The 26,455-nt window shown below is 41.3% G+C and overlaps 1 protein-coding gene across 1 annotated transcript in view; it reads right to left on the reverse strand.

Moving 5' to 3' along the window:
* Window positions 1-26,455, reverse strand: part of TENM4 (teneurin transmembrane protein 4) — a gene marked incomplete at its 3' end in the record, with an annotated part of 426,912 nt that overhangs the window by 135,078 nt on the left and 265,379 nt on the right. The window contains exons 11-13 of the mRNA XM_082337632.1: window positions 19,240-19,341; window positions 14,488-14,682; window positions 10,059-10,259 (exon numbers count right to left, since the gene is read on the reverse strand). Of these exons, the coding sequence (XP_082193758.1) occupies window positions 10,059-10,259; window positions 14,488-14,682; window positions 19,240-19,341 (498 nt within the window). The remainder of the gene's footprint in view (window positions 1-10,058; window positions 10,260-14,487; window positions 14,683-19,239; window positions 19,342-26,455) is intronic.

A 26,455-nucleotide genomic window follows, 5' to 3' on the forward strand; every position in this document is an offset into this window, starting at 1 on the left:
TCTGTGCAGCTGCACAGTGGTACAGTTGGGATGTCTGTTAAAAAAAATCTCACTTCTAAGTGCAATTTCAGCTTGCTTCATATTTGCATAAAGGTTTTCCAGCTCCTGTCTGAAAAGCTATAACTCCGTGAGATGAAATTCCATTAAACTGGCCTGCTGCCTTTTATCAGTCTCCAGTTTCTACAATATTTATACCCTATTTTCATCCTTGCCTTAAATGCTAGGGACTGACCATCACATTGTGTCTAAAGCATCTCCTCTATAGCTGTGATTTACTTTTGTACTCGTGTCAATCTTCCCTTTATTTATTATTCTGAACTTTACTTTAAATTGTCTCTTGCTGTTGAATAGCAGGACATGAAATGCCAGGTATTGATGGACTTCAGTCTTGGAGCTGAGATTTGTTGAATAAAAATAAATATCCCAAAGTGCAGGATTATATTTTTCTCTTTGATGCTTAATTGGATCTCTGCTTTCTGGGATGTGAGTTAAAGCCTCCCAGAGAAGAAACAATTCCTAATATATTAAATGAAGTTCCTAACAAGGATTCTTCCCTGGACTAATTTTTATTTCCTCTCTGTGTCCATAAGGAGGAGATAATTTGACAGTAGAAAAGCCTTTTGCTCATGCTTACAGTCATTAAAAAGAACTAATTTCTTTTCCAATTCTGTACAGTTTGGTTCTGTCTAAAATAAATTCAACAGAGCATTTACAAATGTGTGCACTCAAGCGATCACAAGCTAGATTTGCTTGGGGTTCCCTTATTCAGAGCTCGACACTACTATACAGAAAGTCCCAACATGGTTTCTTTTTTCTTCAGACAACATTTCACCAAGGAACTTAGAAATTGTTATTCATCTGTTTCAAAAGGAGACACAGAACATGTATGAAATGTGCTGGGCTGACATATCCAGAAGTTAGATGTCTGTCTATCCACACAAAGAGGATGCAGCAGCAGCTGCTCCAAAAGCTTCGTGCCTGCTGTGCTGTCCACATGCCTCAACACCAGTCTGGAAGGATCACCTTCACCGAAAAGAAGCAAAGCTCTCTCCAAAGCCCTTTCAAACTTTCTTCTGTCAAGAGCATTAGGAAGGTGCTCATTAGTGCAAATCGTGATGATAGTTTTTAGAGTATGAACACCTTGCAACTTGGAAGGGGGCAGAGAAGCTATACTAAATCCAGCGCATCCGCTTCAGACAGCTTATTAAATCATGGATTTCTGGCCTTCAATAGACACCAATCTGCTATAGGACAATCACTGGTCTTACGCTATTTTTGCTTGCTCATTTTTTATGTTATTCTGTTTTACTGACTCCTAGATTATTTTCCCTATTATTTAACCTCAGTCATTCTCAATTGGAATGAAACATGATTTGATGAAGCTGAAAACATCCAATAAACCTTTGCAGAAACTCTGATCATGATGAGCTCCAGCTGGGTGGGAGAGTCAGGTCACAGTTGCAGGAGCTATCCACCACCAACAGCATGGAATTGACTGAATACAAGAGGAGAAGCCATGATATGGAACCTACGACCATCCTGGCTGAGCCAAACGAGTGAGGTATGAGAGGACAGTCTCGATCCAGCCTAATCAAGGTAGATCATGGGCAGAGCCTGACTACACACAATATCCACCCTGCTGATATTCCAGTAGTATTTTGTTAAGAGGGAACAGTCAGAAGCAGAGGTCTAGACTCACAAAAGTAAGAAGATGTCTACACCGTCTTCTGTGAGTCGGTTACAAACTGATTGGCCAAACTTATTGAACACCATGTATCTTCACTTCGAAAGCTGCACAACTGCCATCGAGCAATTCTAAGCCTGCAAGAAACATACACTGATTCCGACGGTTTTACGAGCATGACCTGTTCCATGCAGCGACTATAACGTTTCAGATTCTCAGCTGGCTCCATCAACGGGTTTTACCTCCAAAAGAACCTGAAGAACCAGTTCACATCACTCTTGCAGGACAGTAGTTTTGTCCTCAGTGACAGCTGGATTACACTTACAGTGTCAAAGAAGTACTTAATATTGTTTAAAAAAGCGGCTTCATGACAGATATTCTACTGTAGAGAAGGGGCTAAATTATGACCGGTCCCCATGTTGGCAGGATGTAAATTCATAAACTGTAAGGACTCTAAGGCTCCTCCTTTCAAAAGCAAAGTCAGAGAATAAGCCGAAATTCGGTCATCTGACACTCATAAGTTTTCAGTGATACAAGTAAACATGCTAATTGCTTAGCCATCCTCAAAACACGCTATTTTAAGGGTAGCCTGTTTTAACCATGGAATTTAACAGCTTGTTGTGGCGCTGTGAAACATCTATTCTTCAAATTAGCCAAATTAACATGAACCCCACAGAGTCCAGCACATCACTGCTGTTTTCAGTCAGAAAAGTCCACAACACAAAGCATAATTGATCCAAACAAAAAGAACTTTTGAGCTCATGGTGTGACTGCTGAGGTCACATGTGGAGATAGGGAAGAATGCTGAACTAAAATTGGCATGCTGGGAATCAGTCCTAATTGTTGTAGAAAACAAATAGGGAATGGAATAGCCTACTCATTGCCCTTTAAGGGGGTCCATAAATTTGCACTGATGCTGGTACAGCTGATATGAGAGAAAGAAGCTTTACTCATCACAGTATGCCTAAGGTCAGTGAAGACCAGGGATCGCTTGTTACACCACTGGACATACACTATTCTCAGCCTGAGACATGACCTAATCAGATCACACGTCTTGTGATCTAATGGTCAGAGCCAGACTGATGATATCACCATTTCCACTGGTTTTGGCCAAGTTTGAAATGACAGCTAGAATGCAAATTTTCAGCTCATTCAGTCTCTCCCTTGGTCATTGTATCTGATCAAGACTGCATGGACCGCTGCAAACAGAGAAGTGGCTAAAAGTAAGATCCGAAACACATCCTGAAGCTGACAGAAGTTTGATGGATCTCTGGTTGGCCAGAAAAAATGTGCTAAGACAATTTCTCAACTACCAGATTGCAAGTAGGAATCCATATTTGAAACATAAGTTATATTTTATATCTTATGGGGAGTTTTCTCCCTCCCTTTAGTATGTCCTTTTCATCTGCTGACCACAAAGATACTTGGACTTTTGAAGAACTGGACTCCCCACAAAAATAACTACAGCCCATCTCAATCACTGCCTTTTTTCCCACCGCACCAGGGTCTCCTTATGCACATTTTCAATAAACAAAGTGAAAGGGAGTAAAAGGGTATTCAAATTAAAGCCTTCCCGAATACTTTTATTTCAAATGTTTCAGCTGTTTTTAGTCTTTTATTGCATTTTTAATAAAAAGCTTAGAAGACTTTAAAGGGTAAGTTCATCTTGGCAATGGGTAGACTAAAATCTGTACTCACAATCCCAACTACATCAAAAACTTTATGTTTTGTATAATGATAGTTCTTGTTAACACTGTTGATTCTCTGGATTCACTTATTCCTTCACAATTCACAAAGCAGATATCTGCCAGGCAGAGCCTGTGATAGCCTTGTGTAACAGCGCTGGGCTGCACATACTTTATTCCCTCAGAGAGAAAATTCTCCACGCAAAAAAATGGGGAAGATCACAAGTTCACAAATCAGCATGTTATGGTTCTGCAAGGTTGAGGATGAAATCCCTGCTGATACAAAACATTTCCTGGCCTTCCACGACTGTTAAAGGACCAAGGTAAGGCCTTCAGGAGTGGGTTTTCAATTTTAGTATTGAGCCAGAACAGATTTTGATGGTATCTTCTGAAGCTTAGCTTTGGAGACCCTGTGCTCCCATAACTTCAATTGCCCCAGACCAGCAGTGTAGTGAGATGAACAAGTTACAAGCTGAAGGAAGATCATTTAAAGTGGCATTTGATTACATAGCTGTGCCCAATATCCTTTTCTTAAGCCTAAAAGATCTAAAATATATGGATGTTTATCAATTTCAGGCATTGCATCCTGAGGTTTAGTTCTCTTGTTCTTCGCCATGTGTTTTAAAGCTAAGAAAAAGACAAATCAGCGATTTCTTAGGCATTAAAGGGGGCCCTGGTCTGTAGTAAGGTACAAGCCTGTATCACGTGACAGCTGATGTAACATCCATCTTTTACAGAGACATTTTTGCCCCTTAATGAAGAAAATGATGGTTTAAAGGAAGAATTATATGAACATTTTCCAAGGATAGATTTTTATCTTGGTGGCCTTGGGCACGACATGAATTTAACAGGAGATTTTGTTTTGTAAGGTTGACACCAATAAGCCCAAGGAAATAAATTTTTATTACACATGTTGTGTTAATCCTGGTGCTGTTTGACCAATAGGATATGATGTTGCCTGGTCAGATATATGAGAACTCTGTTTCTGGGTGTCTGTATGTCTGTGTGTATGTGTGCAATGATCTCCTGCACAATTCCTGATGAAAAAAGCCATTGGAAGGTAAAGGTGCATTTGCTCTAGCTTTGCCTCTTTAAAAGTTCATTCTTTTTGGTCTCCTTATCTACTAATTGGAATACAGAAAATGTGCTTATTTCAGTGAACTGTACAACTTTGTGGTGGGGAACTCTGTTGGGCGCTATCTGAAAGACTTTTTCTCCATTGTTAATTTATACAACTAAATTGGTACTAAAAAATTCAGTCATTACCGTTAGCTGATACAGAATCTTAAATCTAATCATTGTTTGTGAATGGACTTGAATTGACCCATACTCCTGCAAAGTAAACATTGACTTCAATGTGCTGTGCAATCGTTTATAAGAATATGGCTTCCTTGCAATCAGAGACATGGATACACACACCATGCTAGTTTTATTTTAAATCCGGCTTCTCAGCCTACCAAAAGCAGTAAAGCCACAGAGGACTGTTTTACAACTGGTGGGTAAATACCTGGTCTTCTGCTAGCCCTATGGATACCCACACTATTTCCCCACTGTGCTTGAAGGCCAGGTTTATCTAGGCATACCTGCAGGTATTGTGATCACTACATGGCAGTCTGAAGCCCCTCCCAAGCTGTTTTTAACCGATCACACAGGCTAAGAGGGGGTTTCCTATTTTTTATGTTAAATGCCACAGTTCTGTAACTGCCTCTCTCCTGAGGGTTCTGTGATCATGATGCCTGCTGAGTCTTCGGCAGTTATTTGGCAGAACTGAGAATCTCTCAAAAGCTGAAACCCAGACTGCTCCAAAGTAACATGAAGCACCCAGATAAGGCGGCAGCTGAATCGAGGACTCAATTAAGCTCTCTTTCAAGGATTTCCAGTTAACTAAAATCTGAACAGCCCTCTGCAGAGTCTTGTCTGCTCTAGGACAACTATCCCACTAAATTCGTAATGTCATGGGAAGCCTAAAAGCAGGAGGGGATGGCATGGAACTAGGCATGAATCCAAAACTTTTTTTTTTTTCCTTCTCTGTCCACTAAAGAGATTTATAACCTTTCTAGCCAGAGCAAGTGTGGTCAGGATGAGTGCCGCAGTGCAGGAAATGCCGAGGAGATGGATGGTCTGAAACTCTATCCCTGTCCCAAACGACAGGCACTCTGTGCCTAAGAACGATGCCCCGCTGACATTAAGGACATGAAACCCGTCCTCAACTTTAGCATCTCTTTGGATCGGCCCAGCCAGTTCATTCTTTTCTTTGAGATGGCAGCTTGTAGCACCTGCGCTGACCTGGTAGTTGAGATATTCTCCCAAGAAGTGAGAGAGCCCGTCCAATGCTTTCTCAGACTGAGGAGACACCTGCTCTGTGGGCCACAGAAGAAATTTAGGAATTTAAGGTAGCTTATCAATAGACAGTTCTAGACAGCAGGGTGTCTCAGAAGTTGAGAAGAGGTTCTGTGCAACGCTGTAGTAAAGTTAGATAATCGTAAACGTCTAAATATCTTTGTGATCACAGACCTTAGTAACAAATTTTGGCAACAAGTCACTGGGAAGCAGTATTTCCTCCCTGTCACAGAGGGGGAAAAGGGCAGTCATAAAGTCAAATGGCATATCTTCAGAAAACACTGTTAGCAGCAGAAGTGGTGAAAGAAGCTGTGAGTAAGACCAAAGTACTAGATTTCATGAGATATGGTCACACAAGCTCAGCCTCGGTCTCTGGCCAGGCATGCTCTCTTAGCTTTTTCAAAATATGAAGAAAAACATCGTAACTTCTAACTTCTTCACTGAGTCCCAGCTTCCAGTTCCCAGCTCTTATCTTTAAATGTACAGCCCATGATTTATATCTCCGTTGCCAATTTAGGACCGCCATATACAAAATACTCTTCCTGTTACTGCTCTTCTCCAGTGTACTTTTAAAGGTCTGAAGTACTGCACTGGATGACAACTGTGCATAAAGTGAGTCATTATGAATGAGGGATTGAGTAGGAATCCTGATCTGTATGCAGGTCAATGTACAACCACTGTCAACTGCCCAGAAAAAGTCAGTACACTTATTACACAGAGAACATAATTTCTATTGCTGCTTTGTATAATCAACTTCCCAACGATTCTAGTGAATATCATGCATGTCAAGATGTCAACTAACAAACAGAGAGCAGCGTGAAAATCACTGATTTCAATTTGAGGAGAGTGAAGGACACCACCAGATAACTTAATTCCTTTAAGAAAGATTTTGCATCCAAGCATAATACTGTTTTGATGAGCCTGGGATTGTACTGATGCACCAGTGAGATCCCTCTGGGAAACGCTGCATTCCCCAAATGCAGATAACCTGACTCACCTATTCATTTCGCTGCACTCAGCAAATATGTCTTATGGTACGTGGTTTGTTGTCTCTTGATTAGCCAGAAATACTTGGTCCAGTTTAAATAGGTCAAGAGTGAGACTATATCACATATTAAGTTCTGTTTCACGTTGCAGCACAGGCCATTTCCTTCTTCCCACTATCCTCAGACAAGAAGAGGTTAAGAGAGCTGCCCTATAATGGCTTCATTAGTTGCCAGAACTTGGAGAATGAAGTCCTTTGCTAGGGCTCATTAGGAGGTGAAGGGAGATAGCATGCCAAAAGCCTGGGATACAGAGGATCTGTGATGGGAGACCCTGGAGAAAAGGGGTTAGGATGAGTGGTTCCTGAATTGTCTTTCTTGTGCTAAGCATTGCCTTGGACTTTTTAGCTGAACTGGGTTATAAAGGACCTTTTTGTATTTGATGTGGAACAGCACTAAGATGCAAAAAGGAAGGGATTTAATTCTCCCATGGAGAAACCAAAATGTCACTTTTGCTGCTCAGTACAGGTTATCTGTGGACTTATCTTGGCACCTTTCTCTAAAAGACTTCTTTTTTTATATTCGGGAATCTACCACAAAAGAAGTGCATACTGAGGGAAAGGAGATCCTAAGAAACTGTCCCCTGCATGAAAGAGTGAAGCATGTTTAAGAAGCATTTTTCCAGAGTGAAAAATCTGAGGCAATATGGCAGCAGCCCTGTCTCAAGATATACTGGCAGTGGGCACACACATAAAGCAAAAAAAAAAACACCCAACGTACCATTACTTCTTCCTACAATGAAGTGCAGAGTAGAATTCGCAAGCAATTGAATTGCACAGCTTGTCTATGAAGACACAGGCTAAGTGGAATGAAAAAAGAGAATATAAAAGGGAAACAGAAGTCTCTCTAATATTATTATCTTTTGAAAACTAAGGGTTTTATCCAGCAATCTGTGTTCCTCTAAGATTCCTGCTAAAGGCAGGTGAAATCTACCTACTTACCTGAAAGACTGAGTCTAAGGTTCAAAGATAGTCTAGTTTTACTTTCTACATATGTCAATCCACGGACTTTCACCTAGCTGCTTCCATACTGACTGATACCTTCTAAGTTAATACAGCATACAGCATTTCAGATAGGTATTAGTCTTGACTTCAAGGTGTTAAGAGCTGGAAAACCCACTGTGCCTCCTCGTATTTTATTCTGGGTTTCCAGATGATTCTGGTGTTCTCAGGGTCTGCTACTCAGTGTGGTTTACGAAAGGGGCTGTCCTTTGGCACTAGCCGACGTAGGCACAGTCCTATAGATTTCACTGGGACGGAACACAGTCCTGACTTCTTTGCTGAGCTGAGGTTGATTTGTGCAAGTACTTAATTCTTTCACTTAACAATTCTTCTGTTCTATTTGGTCCTGTTTTATAGGACAATAAAAATCTGGCCCCTTTAGTCCCTTCTACAGAACCTGCACCCCACTGGGTCGGGCAGTGTGTTGTTACGTGTACTAACGTGCTTGCTCGCTCTGTTTTAATCATGCAAGAAGAGTACCACGCATCCTGTGAGTAAATTTGTCTTTCAAATCAAGTCATCAATTCAGTGGAAAGGTCTGGGTTAGAAATGGAGGTTTACAAATCACCTCAGCTGTGATTTTAGCTGTGAGGCACAATAACCTGAATGTTACAAGCAGCTCAGTGAAGAAAAAGGTCTTGGAATGATGCTCAAGTTTGTCTCAAATAACCTCACACTGCCAAAGAAAGTTTGCACTAGATGGATTTATAAAAGCAGTATAAGGAAAGCTTATAAATCATCTGTACATGACCCTGCAGGTTAACAAAGGGAAAGCGAATTCTGTTTGCGTGTAGAAATGAACATTTTTCCAAATCCATCCCTGCAATCCCCAAACCTCCATATAAACTCAGAATAATGACTCAATTATGAACTACACTATAAAATCACTAGAAATACACTACTACCTTTCCCCTTACGGTGGTCTTATAAATGAACTCATAGAGTATGGAACTGAAGATGTTAATACGGGGAAAGGAGAAGCCTGACACCGCATTTATCCACCTATCAATGCAGGATAGCTTCTCTCCTTACGGCTGCAAAAGTTTTGATCAACCTAGTTTTAGCCCCAGGCAAGTAGGCCTCCTCTTTTGGTTATTCTTCAGCCCAGTCAATTTTACTTTACGACAAGCTTTCTAACATCTAACCTAAATGATGATTGTTGAAGAGGTTTTCTTTTTGTATCCTTTGCACCAGTTTATTCAGTTTGCCCCATCCTTGGAAGTTTCTCTCTTAAAATACTTGCAAGCAGTTCACCTGATTTTCTTTACGTATGATAGTAATTCCTCAGTGAAACTGTTGTTTACTTAATTTTTCTACTATATCCACTCTCCTAATAGATTTTTTTTTTGTCGCTTTGCTGAAATTTCATTTCATTTCATTTCATTCCATTTCATTTCATTGCCTCTACCGAGCTGCCCTGGGTATTTGGCCTAGTTCCACCCCAGCTGTGTAAAGAAGCTGTTATTGCTGTGGTCTCTTGTTTGTGAGCACAATATACAGCACAAAAGCCAAAAGACTAATGTTCCATACGTTCTGACTATTTAATGTACTATAGCATTTTTCAGTGTGGCATCTAAAAGCTAATTGCATTTAGAAGAAAAGAAAAGGCTCCTGAATAGTTTTTCTTTAGCCTTCATTTCAGATACCTGATGCAGATTTTGAGCAAGATGCCCATTCAGCTGAGGAACGAGGGAAGGTCACAGTTCCAAACCTCTACACAAAACTGCCCATAAAAATCTGTCTTCTTGGTAGGTGCTTGTACTATTAAATACTTCTACTCAGTAAACTTATTTTTTACTTCATAGAGGACAGTGAGAACTTTTAATATGACCCTCATGTGACACTCATCCTCCTCTAGCTGAGCCTAGAAAAGCACAGCCTTTGAATTCAGAAGGGAAATGAGACCTGGAGGATTTCCACCTCTTCCTTCTTGTTTACAGCCACCTAAAGAATATTTAGTCATCTCCTAAAAATCAAAACAGACCCTCTGGTGGCTACCAGGATTCATCAAGAACTAACACCAGAACAAGCAGTTATATGTAGACCATCAATTACATTCATAGCAATATAATGAACAATAGCAAGCCTAGGTGGCTTTAATGGGGTTATTTATTATATTACTCTATGCTCCGCAATGGAAGCAGAATTATTTATGTAGTTGAGCTATGGCATTTCTGCTTCCAGTCATGCCCTACATGTGCCTTACTGGAACACATTTGTAGTACTCTTTTTGCAGATCTAAGTCTGAATATTTTACAAAGTTTAAATAAAATAAAACCCAACAGTAAGTCACCGCTAACGTTACCGATTGAGCAATCATGTCCAGTCCAGTTGGGATCGCAGCTGCAGAGTCCAGTGTCTGGGAGGAAGGTCCCGTGACCAGAGCATTGGTCCAGACAAGTGGCTCTTGGGGTCTCACAGTTTGTTCCTCCCCAGCCAACAGAACAGTGACATTCTCCTCGCACGCACACGCCTCGTCCCGAGCAGGTAGGATCCATGCAGTCCACTACACGTGAGAAGGAAGAGGAAGCAGACAGGGAAAGCAAATGAGAATTTCAGAAAAAAGCTATCAGCCTGCCATCTACACAAGCTTATTTATATAGTATCTCAAAGCTCCAGCCAAAAAGCAAAGCCCTGTTGTGCACAAAACAGATGCTTCACGTGAGAAGATAGTGTCCCAAAAAGGCAGTGAGACATAAAACACTTACAGGAAAAACAGAGAAAAATGTAATGATTAAATCCATCTTTTATCCAGGCCTACGCTAATAAATGATCCTTCTAGTAAGAACAGGCTAATATCAATTAAGAATAGAATAAGAATAATATTCTCCTGCACACCTATTGTGCCTCCATTTATTCTATTAGAATAACCTAAATTACTCTTACTAATGAATTCAAAGCTGAGCTCTAGTTTTCTGAGAGAGAATTTTACACAAAGATTCAGCAGTTGACGTCCTTATTCAGCAAAATACATGCTTAAAATGAAGAATGCGCTGAAATCTATACAGGTTTCACAGACACTTACATAAATTTCACATTAAACATATCCTTAGACAGTTTTCTGGAGTAAGGATTAAAACAAAATCATATATTTTTGGCTATTGGTGTTCTTCTGGTTTCATTTTTGATCAATTAATACTCTTTTTTAAATGGTGCCTTTTTTCGCCCAAAGAGGCACTTTCCTAACAAGACCGGAGACCGTTCCGTGAGGCGCACGGTATAGCAACGTGCACCAAAAGACCGAACGTACTGCTGCCTGATTCCCGAGTTGTGTGTTTTGTAGGGAACTGTCAGCTCCTCTGCCCAGGGGGGAATTTCACCCAGCAATCAAAAAATAGGAAACGCACCAGACACCCTCCCAAAGAAGGACTGGAGGAGCTGAGCATCTCTTTATATATAAAAGCACATGGGACAGCCTAGAGAAATTCTTCCCATCTCTTGCAACGGTGCGTGGCAGTGCCCTGGAGATCAGTGACAAGCGTCAGTCTGGCTACGCGGCAAGGGGAAAGCTGTCCAGGTCCTGGCTCTAATACAGAAGAGCAGAACACGGCCACCGCACACACAGCAGGTTTGTGGTTCGTTTTTTTCCCTCCTGTAAAAGCTAATAAGAATCCCAATGACCTGTTTAAGGTCCAGAAACCTTAAAAGGAAACACAACAGCTGCTCTGATAATTCCCTGGATTCTCAAAACCTTCTCAGTCTGACAAGTAATGGCTCAGCAATTACTATCCCAAGGCATGTGAGAGCATTTTCTGTTTTGTTTGATTCCTGGAGGCCTGCTCATAGCTGGAACAATCCTCGAAAATTGTAAGAGGCTGGAAAGGATGAGTCTATAAATCTCCTTCACTGTTAGCGAGCTGGGAGCGAGGGTGCCAATTTTAGCATGAGACCCTCGGAGCCCTGGCCCTGTTCTTTCTCAGCAGCAATAAGTAGGAAAAGGACTAAGAAACGGACTAGCAGCCTCGTACGTTCTCAGCAGATGGTTTGAACATAGAGAACAAAGATCACAGGCTAACTGACAAGAGGCTACCTCCAGGCAATTAATCATCCCCTCTGAAGGTCAATTGGGAAAAAGGTGAGTTTTACAGGGGGCTCCATCAGAGGAGGCAGACAATCTGCTATCTCAGCTCTAACACAGATGATTATAGGAGGGGAATGTGCATGTCAGAACCCCCCATTTATCATAATCCCAAGGCCATTTTTCATGTTGAAATGAGCCCTTTCAGAAAATGTCACACACAATGGCTACTTTAATCTCAGCCTCACTAGCTGTATCTCTTTAGGGTTTCTGCACCATCGGAAGGGCCTTGGGACAGGATTACAGGCTTCTGCTTTCTTCTTAATCAATTGCTTAGTGGATTTGGAGTACAATGGTATATTTTTAGGGAGTTCTGCTTGACAAATTTAGCTGCTCAGCTCTGGGAGAAGCGGAGATGGGGAGCAGGGCAGGAGGGCAGAGCTGACAAAATCGAGTATACTTGGGAAAAGAAAAAAAAAGAGAGTTTTGCATATATCTGTGTGGCTGCTTGGAAAATGTCCCAAATGGTCTAATTCTTGGTTGGAAAATGCCCCATTTATAGTTCAGCCTTGTGCAGAACCTTTGCCAGGGAGATAAATCATGCAGCAAGCAAGGGTAGTGCCTCTTCTACACTTTTCCCCAATATGCTTCATGCTTCATTGATCACACACGTTATTAGGCTTATTTGGTACCCAAAGAGTAACTTCTCATTTTTCACCGCTTAAATTTGCTCCCCTCCCCTTAATGTCTCGCTGGTTTAGCCCATGCTTTATAAAATATGGGCCAATAAACTAAGGAAGGAGAAAAGAAAAACTCATGTAAGATTGTTGGCTGATGTTTTATAAACATTGCTGAACTTCCATGGGGGGAAAAGAAAAGACAGAAGAAACCCTGGAATGAAAACCCATTATAAACATGGACTAAGCAGTGAAGCTACGAGAACTGAGAAATAATAAAAAGTAATCAATACCAGATGGTCCTTCTCAGAAGAGAAATTAAAAAGTAAAAGCAATTTAAAAATAGTATAAATCAACTTTTTTACTAGATCTAAATATAAATATATATATATGTCCTGAAGATTTCCCACATGGCATATTTCTGAGTTACTTCCCCCCCCAACACAATACAAATTATGCCTTGAATATGAAAAACAAATGCATACTTGGAAAAATACTAAACATCTCATGAGAAAAATCATGTTCCCTTTGTTCTTCATTCTTTTTCAAGTTTTTACCTAGTGGGACTGACACTGTCCCCTGCTACAGCGATAACATAAAATAACTGAGTAGTGTCTGGCTTTTCTGCTTGAAACATGACCAGGGAAAAAAAGGTTCCTGCTAGAAAAAGGGCAAATCTTACTCTGATTTACACACATTAAACACGTCTGGCTGGAGGCAAAATTAGGATCTTTTCACTGCTGTTTATCCAGCAAAGATATCATCTAGTAAACACCAGGTCTACGGAGATGCTTTAAAGATACTTCAGTAGTCACCATCTTTGGGTTTTGCGTGCCCCATGGCTTCATTGAATTGTGCTTTCTGAAGCCAAAATGAAGCTTTCTCAAGAGATGCCTTATTGTTATAAGAGCTGATACTGTCTTCATCTCTAACATTTACTGACACTGAAGCCATGTTACATCAGAGGAACACTGCAATACGTTTAACGCATCAAAAGAATTGCTAGATTAGATGCCATTTGAACGTCTGAATACAATTCAGTCTATTTTCATTGTCCATAAAAAAAAGCCATTTCAGATAAATCTTTTTATCCCACATACATGAAGACAACCATAAATTAATTCAAGCCATTGTGATTCTTATACTTGTATCAAATGGATGTCTTAAGTCTATCAGGTTGTGCAAAGGCCTTATATATGCATTTGTAGAAGGATAATTTAAACATAATTATTTTTCAGGTCATCTGCATAGATTTTTGAGACTTGCATAGATTTTTCAAACGTGCTGAATATTATTGTGTAACTCAGGCACTTTTGGATGTATTTTTATAACTGTCCGAATGATTTGTACACTTACAAAACTGTCCGTTTTTTCACTTAGCCATAAGAAGCAGTCACAGACTCAGGAAGATAAAGGTTTATGGTGGCAGGTGACTTCCTGCGCAAAAAGATTAAAGATAAGTGCTAAAAGGCACTGTATTCCTGAGCCACAAATCTAAATGTAAATGAAAAATGTTTGGGGGCTAATGTGAGAAAAAAGCTATGAAAGAGCCATTAAAATAATATCTGATTTTGAAGCAGAATTTAATTCAAGTCCTGAGCATTTCTAAGCTTTTAAAGCTGACAAGAATCAGGGACTTTCTCTCACACGCCACCATTTTGTGTATGTAAGCAACTGAAATCGCTTGGCATAGCATAGCAGAGAAGAAAGCACTGTAAAAGTAATTATACGTTCAGATGTGTAAATGGAAACGATGCTTTAATAAGAACATTTGAACATATGATTAGATGTTCTGGTCTTTCAACTAGATTTGTCTATCTGAAGCATTTGATGGCTTTTCATCCAATTATTGAACAAATATGATAGCTAACGACAAGTTACTACAACATATCATTTTTATGTTGCATCCATCTATTGTATCTCTAAGGTGCCTATTAGCGTCCTGTTTAAGTGCCAGTCCTATTCTGAATTGCCTCCATCCATGTAATTATATAACGACAATCAAAGCAAAAGGCTAATTGAATGTATCTTGCAAATACCTTCTTCACAGCTCTCGCCTTTGTATCCTGGGTTGCAGATACAGGTCCCCATGATGCACGTGCCATGGTTATTGCAGGAGACATCAATGCACTGGTTCGTTGGGACGTCACATTCTGCTCCTTTCCAACCGCTGTGGCACAAGCACCTCCCCTTCATGTACTGCCCATTTCCACTGCACAGCACTGGGCAGGAGGCTGGGGAAAGATAATAGAAACCACGTTAAAACACAACTGTTCACAGCTTTCACCTCAAAAAAGAGCACAAGAGTCCAGCATGGGGTTTATATTCTTCATACACAGTCTTCAGTGGGATATGTCGTTCTTTGCCAAAACCAACTCTTTTACATGGATGACACCCAGCTGTTAACCATATTCTATGAATGTTTAAAACAAACAAACAGTGCTCTTGAGCTAGAATATGTCCTTGCTTTGTGTCTCTAACACTTTTTTTCACTAACTGAACTCATAATTTTCTTGTATTCTGACTTTACAATGTACTGGTGTCTTCTTTCAGCAGCACCGCTGACCTTAGATTGCTTATCAGTGTCCCTGACCTGCTGCCAGACTTCCTACTTTCCTTGACACTGCCTCTGCTGTGGACCTTAGCTGTACACAAATCACTCCCCTGTTTTTCTGCTGTAATTCTCAGCTTTACGGGTTTCAGTTGCTTTGCTCAGAGTCCAGAATGCCACGTTGAGACTACTTCCCTGATTTAGCTCATGTCATACCAGCAACTGAATCTCCAGCCCCTTTTTTTTTTTGGTTATCATCACCTCTGCCGGACTCCACTCATCGTCAGAGACAATGCAAAACTGGCCTCTAGTCTTTCCAAGCTCCCTGTAATAAAAGTTCTCCAAATCTATCCTCTGATCTTTGTATCAGTTTATAAAGGATTTTTTAATTGTCCTTGTTTCCGGCAAAGCTGGCTGATTCTCAAGGCCAACCAGATACAGGATTTCTTCCCCATGATAAAGGGGAGAAGAGAAAGATAAGCTCAAGCTGTGGCATGATGCATCCCAGGATTAAGCGTTTTTTGAGGTAAATTTGGAAATTGTTAAGCAGAATGGGATGGGATGAACTGAAGGATACAGAGCAGGGTCCTCAAGGAAGGAGAGGGTACCAAGGACCAGACCCCAGCCTCCATGACCAAAGCTTTGGTAATCGCTGTTCTCTAAGCTTCCTTCAGCTCCTCTCTGATGATGCCTTCTCCCTTTCCCATTCTCCACACCTGCCACCTTACGCTCCTTTTGCCCTCTCTTCTGATTTTTCCAAGGAAGCTGCTCATTTCTATCCCTCAGAAACAACAGCCTTCCCCTGTTCACTATCCATTGAAACTTCTTGCTTAAGCCCTCTTCATCTTGCTTAAGCCATTGCATTTTGCTGAAACTCAGCTGCAAGGACATACATTCAATGCAGACTTCTCTTGTTCACTGTTGCACATCATCCTTAGGTGAGAGCAGCTGGGCTTCTCATCTGCCCCTCAGAAAGGCAATTTATGAAAATTTTTATGCAGGACAAATATGAAAGGAATATTGCAGTCTGCTGCTTAATTCAACTGCATTAGACATGTCATGAATACAATGTACCTCTTTTGCTTCGTTCCTGACTGATTATATGCGGGAAGAGGTATTAACATGGTTAAGGGAAACATTCCTCTCCTTCTCTTCCCATCTTTTCAGACAGTAATCGCACAATGCGCATCCTGTGTTGTCTCCGTGTGTCCTTGTAGTCAAGCCGGTTTGAGTATTACAGAATTATAGCAACCTCAATAAAACACAAAGCATTGCCAGCTCTGACTGTTAAGCCAGTTTGATATGCAGTGAACTATACTTGCCTGACCAAGATAAAAGAGGTTTAGAGAAGAAAGGAATTTGGCAACTGTTATTACTAAGGAGCCCTCTGTTCACTTTAAAGGAAGCACATTGCAGTGGTGCATTTCAAGTGCATCATTTGCAAGGAGATATCTACCTATACAAGACATAAATTGTTTAAGATACACTGTGTTGTGTACATGGTTCACAGCAAACTCACTCTGTAATTTCACTTTTCTGCTAGGCTGATGGAATTTTCCGCCCCCCGGGTCTCAAATTTCAAATGCTCAGTAATGGAGCCTGTTCTTTCAAGGCACTGGAAGAGGATAGTCTGCAGCTCTTTTCAACGAGAAGAAAGAATAATTGCCTTTAACCAGTGAGAGTTTTCTGAGAAAGACTTACATGTTTTCTGACAAGACAGCTGATCACTCAGTACAAGATCAGATAAATTACTGGCCATCTGCAATAAGACCGGTACTCTACAGAGCCCTCTACGGAGAACACCTTCAGCATAACCTGCAAAGTGCTGCTGCAAATATCAAGGCAATGGCAAGAACAAGACCTCCTTTGTAGCACACCATAATGAATAAAGACAAAAGAGGTTTCTGGATTTTTTCTACTGCTACTTGTGCAACTTTTTTCTGTATATAAAGATATATAATTACTGTTTGATCATTCAGACTCCAACAAACTATATCTAAGATGCCAAAATTAGTGTGGTTATGGTAGCAACAACCTAAATGCACACCACTTTTCTTGTAAAGTTTAGCATCAGAGAGTAAGATCATTCATTTGTTTGTTTATTTTATACAGAACTTTAAAACATCATCTCCCATGTTCAAGCAGGCCTTCAAAAGGCCCCTGAATACACCTCTGGTGATTTGTTCTCATTTACTTGGTTTAAAATAATTGGTTAATAATACATTAATAATTAACCATTATTAAAAACAGAAGGGCTTTCTGCTCCACAGTTTTCCACTCATTTGGACCGTGAATTACAAGGCTGAATGGAAACAAAGGAACACCCAGGAAATCTATGACCTAGAAATCTTCACGTGGGCAGAGACCTGCTTATTTAAGGACTACTGCTCAGCACTGGGACCAATATATGGCCGCAGGCAGATACTGTAGCAGCCTTACCCATGCCACGGTTGCTGCCCTCTGAGGGATTTGTAGGTCGAAAGCTGCATCTTAGATTCCCCTGAAAACCAACAGGAAGCCAAGGCTGGGGCACTGGTATCTCATGGCAAGATGATCCATTTAACAAGCCCACTGGGTGGAAATGCATACACAAATATCATTTCGACACTCCAGGTATTAATCTGTCTTCCTAAAGGCAGAGTGTAATCTGTGATCTGAACCCAGACGATTCTGAACCAAAAGACAGAGTCAAACGAAAGGTGTTTGTATCAGCCAGAGTAAGCACTCCAGCGAACTGGGAGATACTCACGTGGCTCAGCTGAAGTGCCTGAAAAGCTAGGTATATAACCCATGAAGGGAGGTAAGCTCTTCTGAAAGTGGATTCAGAACAAAAAGTTTAAATATTCTGACTCACAGTGAAGGAGCTTCTCCTTCTCCACTCACTCTACAGGGAGCCTTGGGAGGAACAAACCCTGAACTTCTGCCCCTACCTAACCTTAGGAGGTGTGAGTAGGAATATGCTGTGGGAGATGGAAAAAAACCCTCCTTTTGTCTCCAGCTCTATGGATTTGAAAAGGAGCTTGGAAATGCAAACCAAGTGTAAGGAAATGCAAACCAAGTGTAACCTGAGTCAGCAAGAAGTTTGACAGAACAGCGCTCAGGGATGCAGATTGCCACATCCATCTTACTGGGCTGTGAACTCTGAAACACCTCCGGGGTTTTCGCCTGGACCACACAGCCTCAGCAGAGAGCTCCCCGCCTGTGGGCTGTGCGGCCGTCCTTATCTCTGGCCGGGCTACAGTGATGTGACCCAAGCTCAGCTGGAGGGGGAGAGGACGTGGGGTTGGACAGAGTTTAGCTCTCTCCCTTGGGAAGGAGCCAGCCTGCTTTCCAAAGAAGCAATGGGCTGGGGTGAAGGCCTGACCTGTTGCTTTAGCAAAGCTCCTTGTGTGGGCACTAAATTTTTACACTACCTCCCTCCCCAAATTTCTAAATCTGTACTTAGTTCGCTGGACTGTTTGAGCCAAAAAAGGCCTTGAGAAGGTTGATGCACCGCATTCTGGCATTTCCCACATGTAACGTTTTGATTTCTCGGTCTGAAATGTGTTCTTACTGAAAGTACTTCAGTTTGTTTTTTAAATGTTTAAATAACCTAAAAATTTCAGGTCAAATGAAAATCCTTCCAAAACCATTTATTAAAAATACTTTTCACTTGAGCAGAAAAATGTATTATATTGTTTGCTGGGGTAAACCTCCTTCCCAGTCATCCCAATGTTTTCACTTTTGGCCAGAGTATCCAGTTCTTTCTGCCATTACTCCACTCCTAGCCCTACTCTAACGCTGCCCCGCTCCTCCCAGCCAGGCTGTCAGCGACCACTCATAGCTCAGGCAGACTTGCAAGGCCTGCAGCCATGAAAAAGGTACTTAATTTTTGTATAAACAGTGTCTTGAAAGGAAGTATCATTATAGGGTCCTGCCACACAACGATAGAGTGCTCTGCTAAACGAACAATAATGCCACATTTAGAAGTCATGTTTTCTAAAGTCGCTTCCAGAGAGAAAATTCCCAGTGGGACATTTTGCCTGTCCATACGCAGCTAGGGGTTGTGTTGTTGCTAAGGTCACAGCAATCATGACCAGTAGCAAACAAATCCACAGATCCGACCCGTTTCCATTCTGCTGCAGCATCCCCAGGCTGGGTGAGGTGTCCTTTGCAAAAGGCACGGGCATGAATATAATTTCCACAAGAAAATGTTAACTGAAGGGGAGAGGGGAAGAGTTAATCAAGTATAAATTCCTACCTCTGCCACAGTCCGGGCCCAGAAAGCCAAGGAAGCAATGGCAAGTCCCAGACACGCAGTCTCCATTCCCATAGCAATTACTGGGACAATTATCCACTGATTCTGGAAAACAAAAGAGAATTCAGATAGTTCTTTAGGCAAGAAAACACCTCTGAGTTTGGGAGGGCTCTGGATGGCAGGACAGCTGAAACTTCAAAGCAATCGCTGCGCTTGGGGCTGAAAGCATTAGTCTGAGCTCCACTAAACGGCGCTCATCCATTTACGCCGATGGACGGTTCAACTGTAACACATTAGTTTTTTCTCCCCGCTTATTTTTCCAACGATTTTCCCTCTTTGAATTCATTGGAGAGAAGCAATACACACCGTTCTCAGGGCAGAACGCACCTTCAGTCCGATTTTGTTGACTCGGATAAGTGAACTTGGGGCATTTATTTGTGCCAGAGCTGGGCTACGACAGAAATGTTCCCCTGTGAAGTTACTGAGCACAGTCCCTCGGTTCATCCCGGCTGCCTGTTGATGGATTATTTCCAACCGAATGCCTTCTGGTTTGTTCTGCAATATTATACAAACAGCCCAAAGTGCTGGGGCTAATATTGTATCTTAGTGGAACAGGAATGGGACTATTCCACACTTTCTTCTGTTTCTAGTTATCATCTTAAATTCCCTGACTTTGGCAAAAACACTGGCTATTCATCTTTCAAGGAAAGTTAACAGGTAAGCAAAATGTTATCTAGCACTTCTATTTTGAGGACAGTTCAGAATATTGGGGCTAAAAATTATCTTTCATAAAAGAACGCAAGCTGGTAAACATTACATATCAAAAAGAGAATGAAAAGAATTTCATTTTCTTGACTAAACTGTGAGTGAAGACCGAGTATATGCGAGTGGGGCTTGGAAAGATGATGGAATACCATAGTTCATTCCACACTAATTCACGTTTTCTCTGAGGGAGATACGTATCAGATTAAAACTGGATTCAGTTATACAGGAGGGGCAGCGGTGGTACATCTGTCACGGAGCGGGGTGGAAATCTCGGCCGTGTGAATAATGACTCCGCTTTCACAGACGTACTTCACGAGGCCTTGTGGTAGCAAAGATGTTTGTAAACCTCCTATCGGTGCAAGTGAAGAGAAGCAGCTGCAGCAGAGATGTGCAGATTACCTTCTAATCACAAATGAAAGGAAGCCTGTTTCTGGATGGGTGTTCTCCAAACAACAGAGGTTTCTGAAGGACATTTTAAAGGACGTGGTGTAATTTAATCCTTCATAAAGGGCAACAGCAGCTTTAAATAATAAAACCGGTTTCAAGCATTTATGTTTTAAGTCTTGGCATCAGACATCTCATAATCAGATAGCTCTATGCCGCAAAGAAGGTACAAGGAAGTGCTGTCAGTTTTTTAACACTTAGGCTCTATAGTTAAGCAAATATTCACTTTACGGTGTATGGAAATACAATCACAGCATGTAGTCAACACCTTGGGCCTGAGCTGCCATCTTTATTCCAATCAAAGAGCAGCCATGCTTCCTAGAATAAAGAAATAGCAATTGTGCATTTATGCTGATATTTAGGCATACTAACTCTCACTTAATAGCAGGTATAAACACAAGTCTATCCTGTAAATGAAAAGTTAGTATTAGCCTGTATGTATAAAATCTTCAGAAATTTGCGATGCTTTAATTTCACTGCCGAAAACGAAAATAATTTTGCTTTATGCATTTTTTCTCTATGCTTTTATTTACAATGTTTATACCCTTCTTGTCTTCGAGAAATATATGCAGAAATTTAGAAAAAAAAAGTTATTTATTTATGCACATACACATATTTACACATAAGAAAAACACACACAGTGTGAATATTGTGAAACAAGATAACAAGACGGGCAAGGAGCTTTAACGGCTCCTGTTGCTGAAAGGGTCAGTCCTTTTCCTCTAATCCTCTCATCCCAGGTACAAGCCTAAGCTCCCTCTTCTTCTGCTGGTTCTGGCACTTGTCAGGCCCTCCAATGAGTTGGTTAAGCTCAAAAGGTGGCAAAAAAATTAATGCAGCAGAGAAAAAAACCAAGTGAACTCTTTTCTGCTGCCTGAAAACTGGGAGCAGAAGGAGTAGGGCCACGCTATTCAGCGTGAGCGCAGTACTCAGACATCTCATGAAACCTCACCATCGCGCTACCATTCTGGGTCAGGTCTGCAAGCCGTAGCAACACGGCATAGAGGTGACGCATGCACGACCTTTGAAGTCAACGGAATGCCTACGTCAGCGCTTGATGCAGGACAGACTCCCAGTGTTATGACAACACCTACGGTATATTAAAAACTCTTTTTAAAAGCTTTCTTCAAGCTTTTGCTTTAAAGGAGTCCTTGAAAAGGAATAAAATATCCATACAACTTTCTTGGTATATTTATGTAATATAATAAATAATATTTATTCAAAATAATAAAAAATCAAAGCAACATCTAAAAAGCAGTGTAGCATCAGGCATGGCGGCTGTTCCAAAGTGTAACAGGGCACCACATCAGCTAAAGGGTAATCTGTGTTACTGGAAATAATATTTTGCATTTATCACAGAATCATGGAATCATAGAATCGTTAAGGTTGGAAAAGACCCTTAAGATCATCGAGTCCAACAGGTAACCTATCACTGCCAAGGCCACCACTAAACCATGTCCCTAAGCACCACATCTCCCCATCTTTTAAATCCCTCCAGGGATGGGGACTCAGCCCCTGCCCTGGGCAGCCTGGGCCAGGCCCTGACAGCCCTTTGGGGGAAGAAGTTTTTCCCAATATCCAACCTAAACCTGCCCTGGTGCAACTTGAGGCCTTTTCGTCTCATCCTATCACTCATTACTTGGGAGAAGAGACCAACCCTCACCTCGCTACAGCCTCCTTTCAGGCCGTTGCAGAGAGCAATAAGGTCTCCCCTCAGCCTCCTCTTCTCCAGACTGAACAACCCCAGCTCCCTCAGCTGCTCCTCATAAGACTTGTGCTCTACACCCTTCACCAGCCTCGTTGCCCTCCTCTGGACACGCTCCAGCCCCTCAATGTGTGGTTCAGCTGATGTACTTGTGATGCCTAGGACAAGACGGGAAAGACTCAGTACACCAGTTAGATGTCTACTCTAGATTAGACCAAATGACTCTCATCCACCACACTGACTGTATAATGGGATCCAGAAGTTCAGAGTGACCACAGAAATGGAGCGCACCTGTGTTTAGGTAATCAAACTTTCCTGACTCTTCGGGTGAATCCATTTAATGGCCTTTACTCCAGTGGTGCGTCCTTTCCTCCTCTGGCTAGTTCAGGTGCAGATATTGTCATCAAAGACACTTATAATTGGTCAGATCCCATCCACAGTGACTGAAACTAACGCATGTCAAAAAATATTCGCGTATATTTTTTGACAGATCTGGCATTTCACTTTGCAAAAATGCAATGATATGCACACATATCACTTCATATATCCCTGTCTCCTCAGTCCTTGATTTCCCAGACTCTTCTTTGCAAACGTGCCCTAACTGCATCATACCATGTTGTGGCCAACACAAAAGGAACAAAAAACCAGGTGAATGAAACCCATTGTACCTTCTTCACTGAAGCACCTCAGAAACTCCTAACAGTGGCCTGACTACCATATACTATTAATAATGCAGCAGACCCTTAAAAATCCCTTCATCCTACTTCATTGCTTTCTCTGATGCTCCTTGTTTTTCTAATATAGCCAAAAGTAACATTTCCAACGTGCTCTCGTTTTACATGCGCTCACTTTGCCCTGGAATAACCTGCCTGATAGAGACAAGATGAAGTGAAAAGAAACTCTTCCCCTGCAGTGGCTGGTGCCACCTACCATTTTTTAGCAGTTAAGCATCCAAACTTGCCTGGTGTGACTCAGGGCAATTAAGGTCTCTGCCCACTCCCAAAAGTTCTTCACTACTGAGAATCAAACTCTGAAAAGAGATGAAGATTCATGCAGTACCTCTTTGCCTCAAAGCTACTCCAAAACAACTCAAAGTATTTCCATAAAGGAAGTGTTAAATGAACCTGCTTTTTTCTCGTGAACTCCAGAGCTAATGAGAACAAACAAGGCTCGTGACGAGGCTTGTGATCAACAAGCCCGAGAGTTGTGTGTGCAATACTGAGCGTGGTCCTATTTATATTCCTAGGTACAATCACAAACTGGAATTTATTTTTACTTTGAAGATAGCAGGCATTAGGAAGTCATACGCACTTAAGACTTCCCATAAAAACCTCTGTCTTCACCCCAGGACTGAATTTAGTTTCAGTGGTTGCAGACTGTGCCAGCTGGAGGGCTGACTTGACTTTCCGTCCCTTCTGAAATTTATACCTGGTACGTGCACACACATCCGTGCACACTGCTCCAATACCTAACTTTCAAATTAAACAGGAGGTGATGATTGCCTTGGCATAAGAAATTAGGGAGTCATCATGGGGGAACCCTAGAAAGAATGAAGAATCAAATGGACAAGTTTGCACATCTGTTGCAGAAGCTAGGACTTAGCCTAATTATTATCTAATGGGACTTAGATGACAGAAGAGATCAAACTCTTTACTTTTAGGAAGACCTTAAGTTAGTGGCACAAAGCAATTATCTGTCTTTTAAGTATGTCCATAGGCAACATTGCTACAGAGGTGACAAACTGTCAATCAATAAATAAAAACAGGTCACTGCAGTTATGGCTAGGTTCTAGTCTCCATTCTACAACTTATTCTGTAAGCTGTTACACATAATTATACGGTTATTTTCCAATATATACAAAATTCCATATGGTGTTTTATGAATAATGCCATGGGAACTGCTTTGGAGAATCATGACAATGTTTTGTTTTGTTTTATTTAATTGTTAAAAAGTTCACTGTGAGACCATGGACAATTCTTTTTTAGAAAGTGATATATGTTCTGTGTTTTCAGTCTGACTCCCACTGCTTTCTCTTGGCTTCCAGATCTCTGATCTGATTGACAACAGCTGGTGAGGGCAATGATTATTAATTGGAGGGTCAGCCAATGGAAGATGCATGATGCTTTCATATGGTTTTGCTATCGTGTCCAAAGAGAACATTGAAAATGCAGCTCCCATGCCACCTTCCAACAACCAACGGCAGCAGGAGCAAACCTCCTGAACGCAAACAGCTCACACCGGGGACCCGCAAAACTTAAAGTGGTGTGTCTTCAGATGGGGATTGCAGAAGCTTGCGTATGGAAGTAATTGTCCTGCCAGCTTCAAAATCTAATTACCAACTGAAAAAACAAGTAATTTCCTGAATAAATATTGTAAACATCCAGATCTCCTCTGAGAGAAGGAGTAAATGACATAATGAGCCACACTGCCTTCAGATCCACACTGCTCATTTTGGAGAACGGTACAGAAATGCTGTGTCTGTGGCAGCAGGTATTCCCTACCCTAGTCCAGCTTACCCCGCTCAGAAAAAGGAGGATGTACAGAAGTGCTTCTAGATTCATAAAAATGAGAGATGGAAAACATTCATTAAGTGTGAAAACCTAAACTTCTCCCAGAGCAAAACTCTTTTTCTGAAGTACTCTTTAAGGTCCTTCCCGCTCAAAAGCTTTAATTATCAAAGCAGAGAAAGAAACAGATGATGGTCTGGAGCAAACCAGCTTTAATTCATGCACCACAGTGACTTACAGCTGCTGAGGATACTTTGGGATTTTTGCCGTTTGTCTCAGAGGACTTTTTTCAGCACGAGTAATCTCACAGCTGGTAGATTTTCAGGGAAACTTGGCTGAAACCTTTATCTCATTGCTTGTTTTCCCACTGCAATCACTCCTTACCCTGAGAGAAGCTATAAACTGGCACAATCCTGCCCAGGCTTTCATTTAAGACTATATTTCATTTAAGGGCATCACCGAGCTCAATAGGAAATTGCTAATTGTTACCATTCCCTTTTTTTTAGGCTGGCAATCTGAGGCATAGACAAACACACCGTTTGCTTCGTATCATAAACTGACTCACGCGACAGCGACAAAGCTCCCAGGCTCATGGTCTGCTCAGGGGACCACTTTGCTGCTGACAAAAAGCCCCGTGAAAGCCAACTCTGCTGCGGTGAGCTCTATGAAGATCTGTCAGCCTGGCTTACAATTACCTACATGAATTACCTTTATCTGGATGAAATACAATAAACATATTAAGGAGGTAGACAAATTGTTAGACTCTTGATGGACTTCTTTTTTATATACTCACCGTGTTTGTCGGTCAGCGGTATAGTTACTTTAACAGCATTTCCACCTTATTAATTTACTATGCAACATTCGACTTAATAGCTTGTTTCTATATCTTTGGGCCAGAGGCCAAGGCAGAGGTTTGCCTGACACCAAACCCTATTAAGAGGCTGCAGTAACACAATTATGTGTTAAAGATAAATATTTTATAGCTTACACTTGCCACCAAGCATCATCATTCCCTAGGCATTTAGAGGCAACTATCTGTTGGCAAAGAAAAAAATAGTTATCTAGCTGGCAATTGAAGGCAGTAGCCTTACTGGGAATTAATAACCACCAGGACTGCTTTCTAGGAACTGATTAAATGCCATTCAGTGCAGCGGCGATGTACGAATTCAAATGTAGCTATTTGATTCGATAACCTCAAAGAGTTGTTCTGGAACCGGCAGTGTTTGGTGTCAGAAACATGTAGGAATAGCGCTGCGGTAGAAGAATTACACTTGAATGAATCAATGCTAATCTCAGTTTCTGGAATGAAGGGTCCAAGAAAATGAAACTTCTTGTACCAATGAGAATATTCAATATCAGAAGTGAGATGCAAAGAAAAGAGCCAGGTTTTTTAGGTATCCTCACTGTTTGGCCTCTTCAACTAGTAGTCTACTCCACCTCTACACAAGAAATGGCCTCAAAATCTTTTGCTCTGTGCTGGTGAGAAGATATATGTAGCTGCTCAGCCTAAAGTAAATTGCCACACCTACTAATCTACCAACCCAGGGAGATACTGCATACATCTGATTGGTGTAATAAATGGTTGTACCCTTTCCCTATAAACATCAACCCTCTGTATACACAGATGCATTAATTTAAAAATAGGAAGTAAATTAAAAAAAAAAATATGGAGGTAAAACAAATACTTAGAGGAGATTTGTTTACTGTATCAAATAAATACATATATTTATCGTCACACAGAAAGAAATAGTTCCTGACTGTCCACTGACCTATTTTCTGCCTAGTCACATCCCCTGGC

Source organism: Platalea leucorodia (assembly GCF_965183815.1).
Source record: "Platalea leucorodia genome assembly, chromosome: 2".
In the NCBI taxonomy this organism is placed as follows: Eukaryota; Metazoa; Chordata; class Aves; order Pelecaniformes; family Threskiornithidae; genus Platalea; species Platalea leucorodia.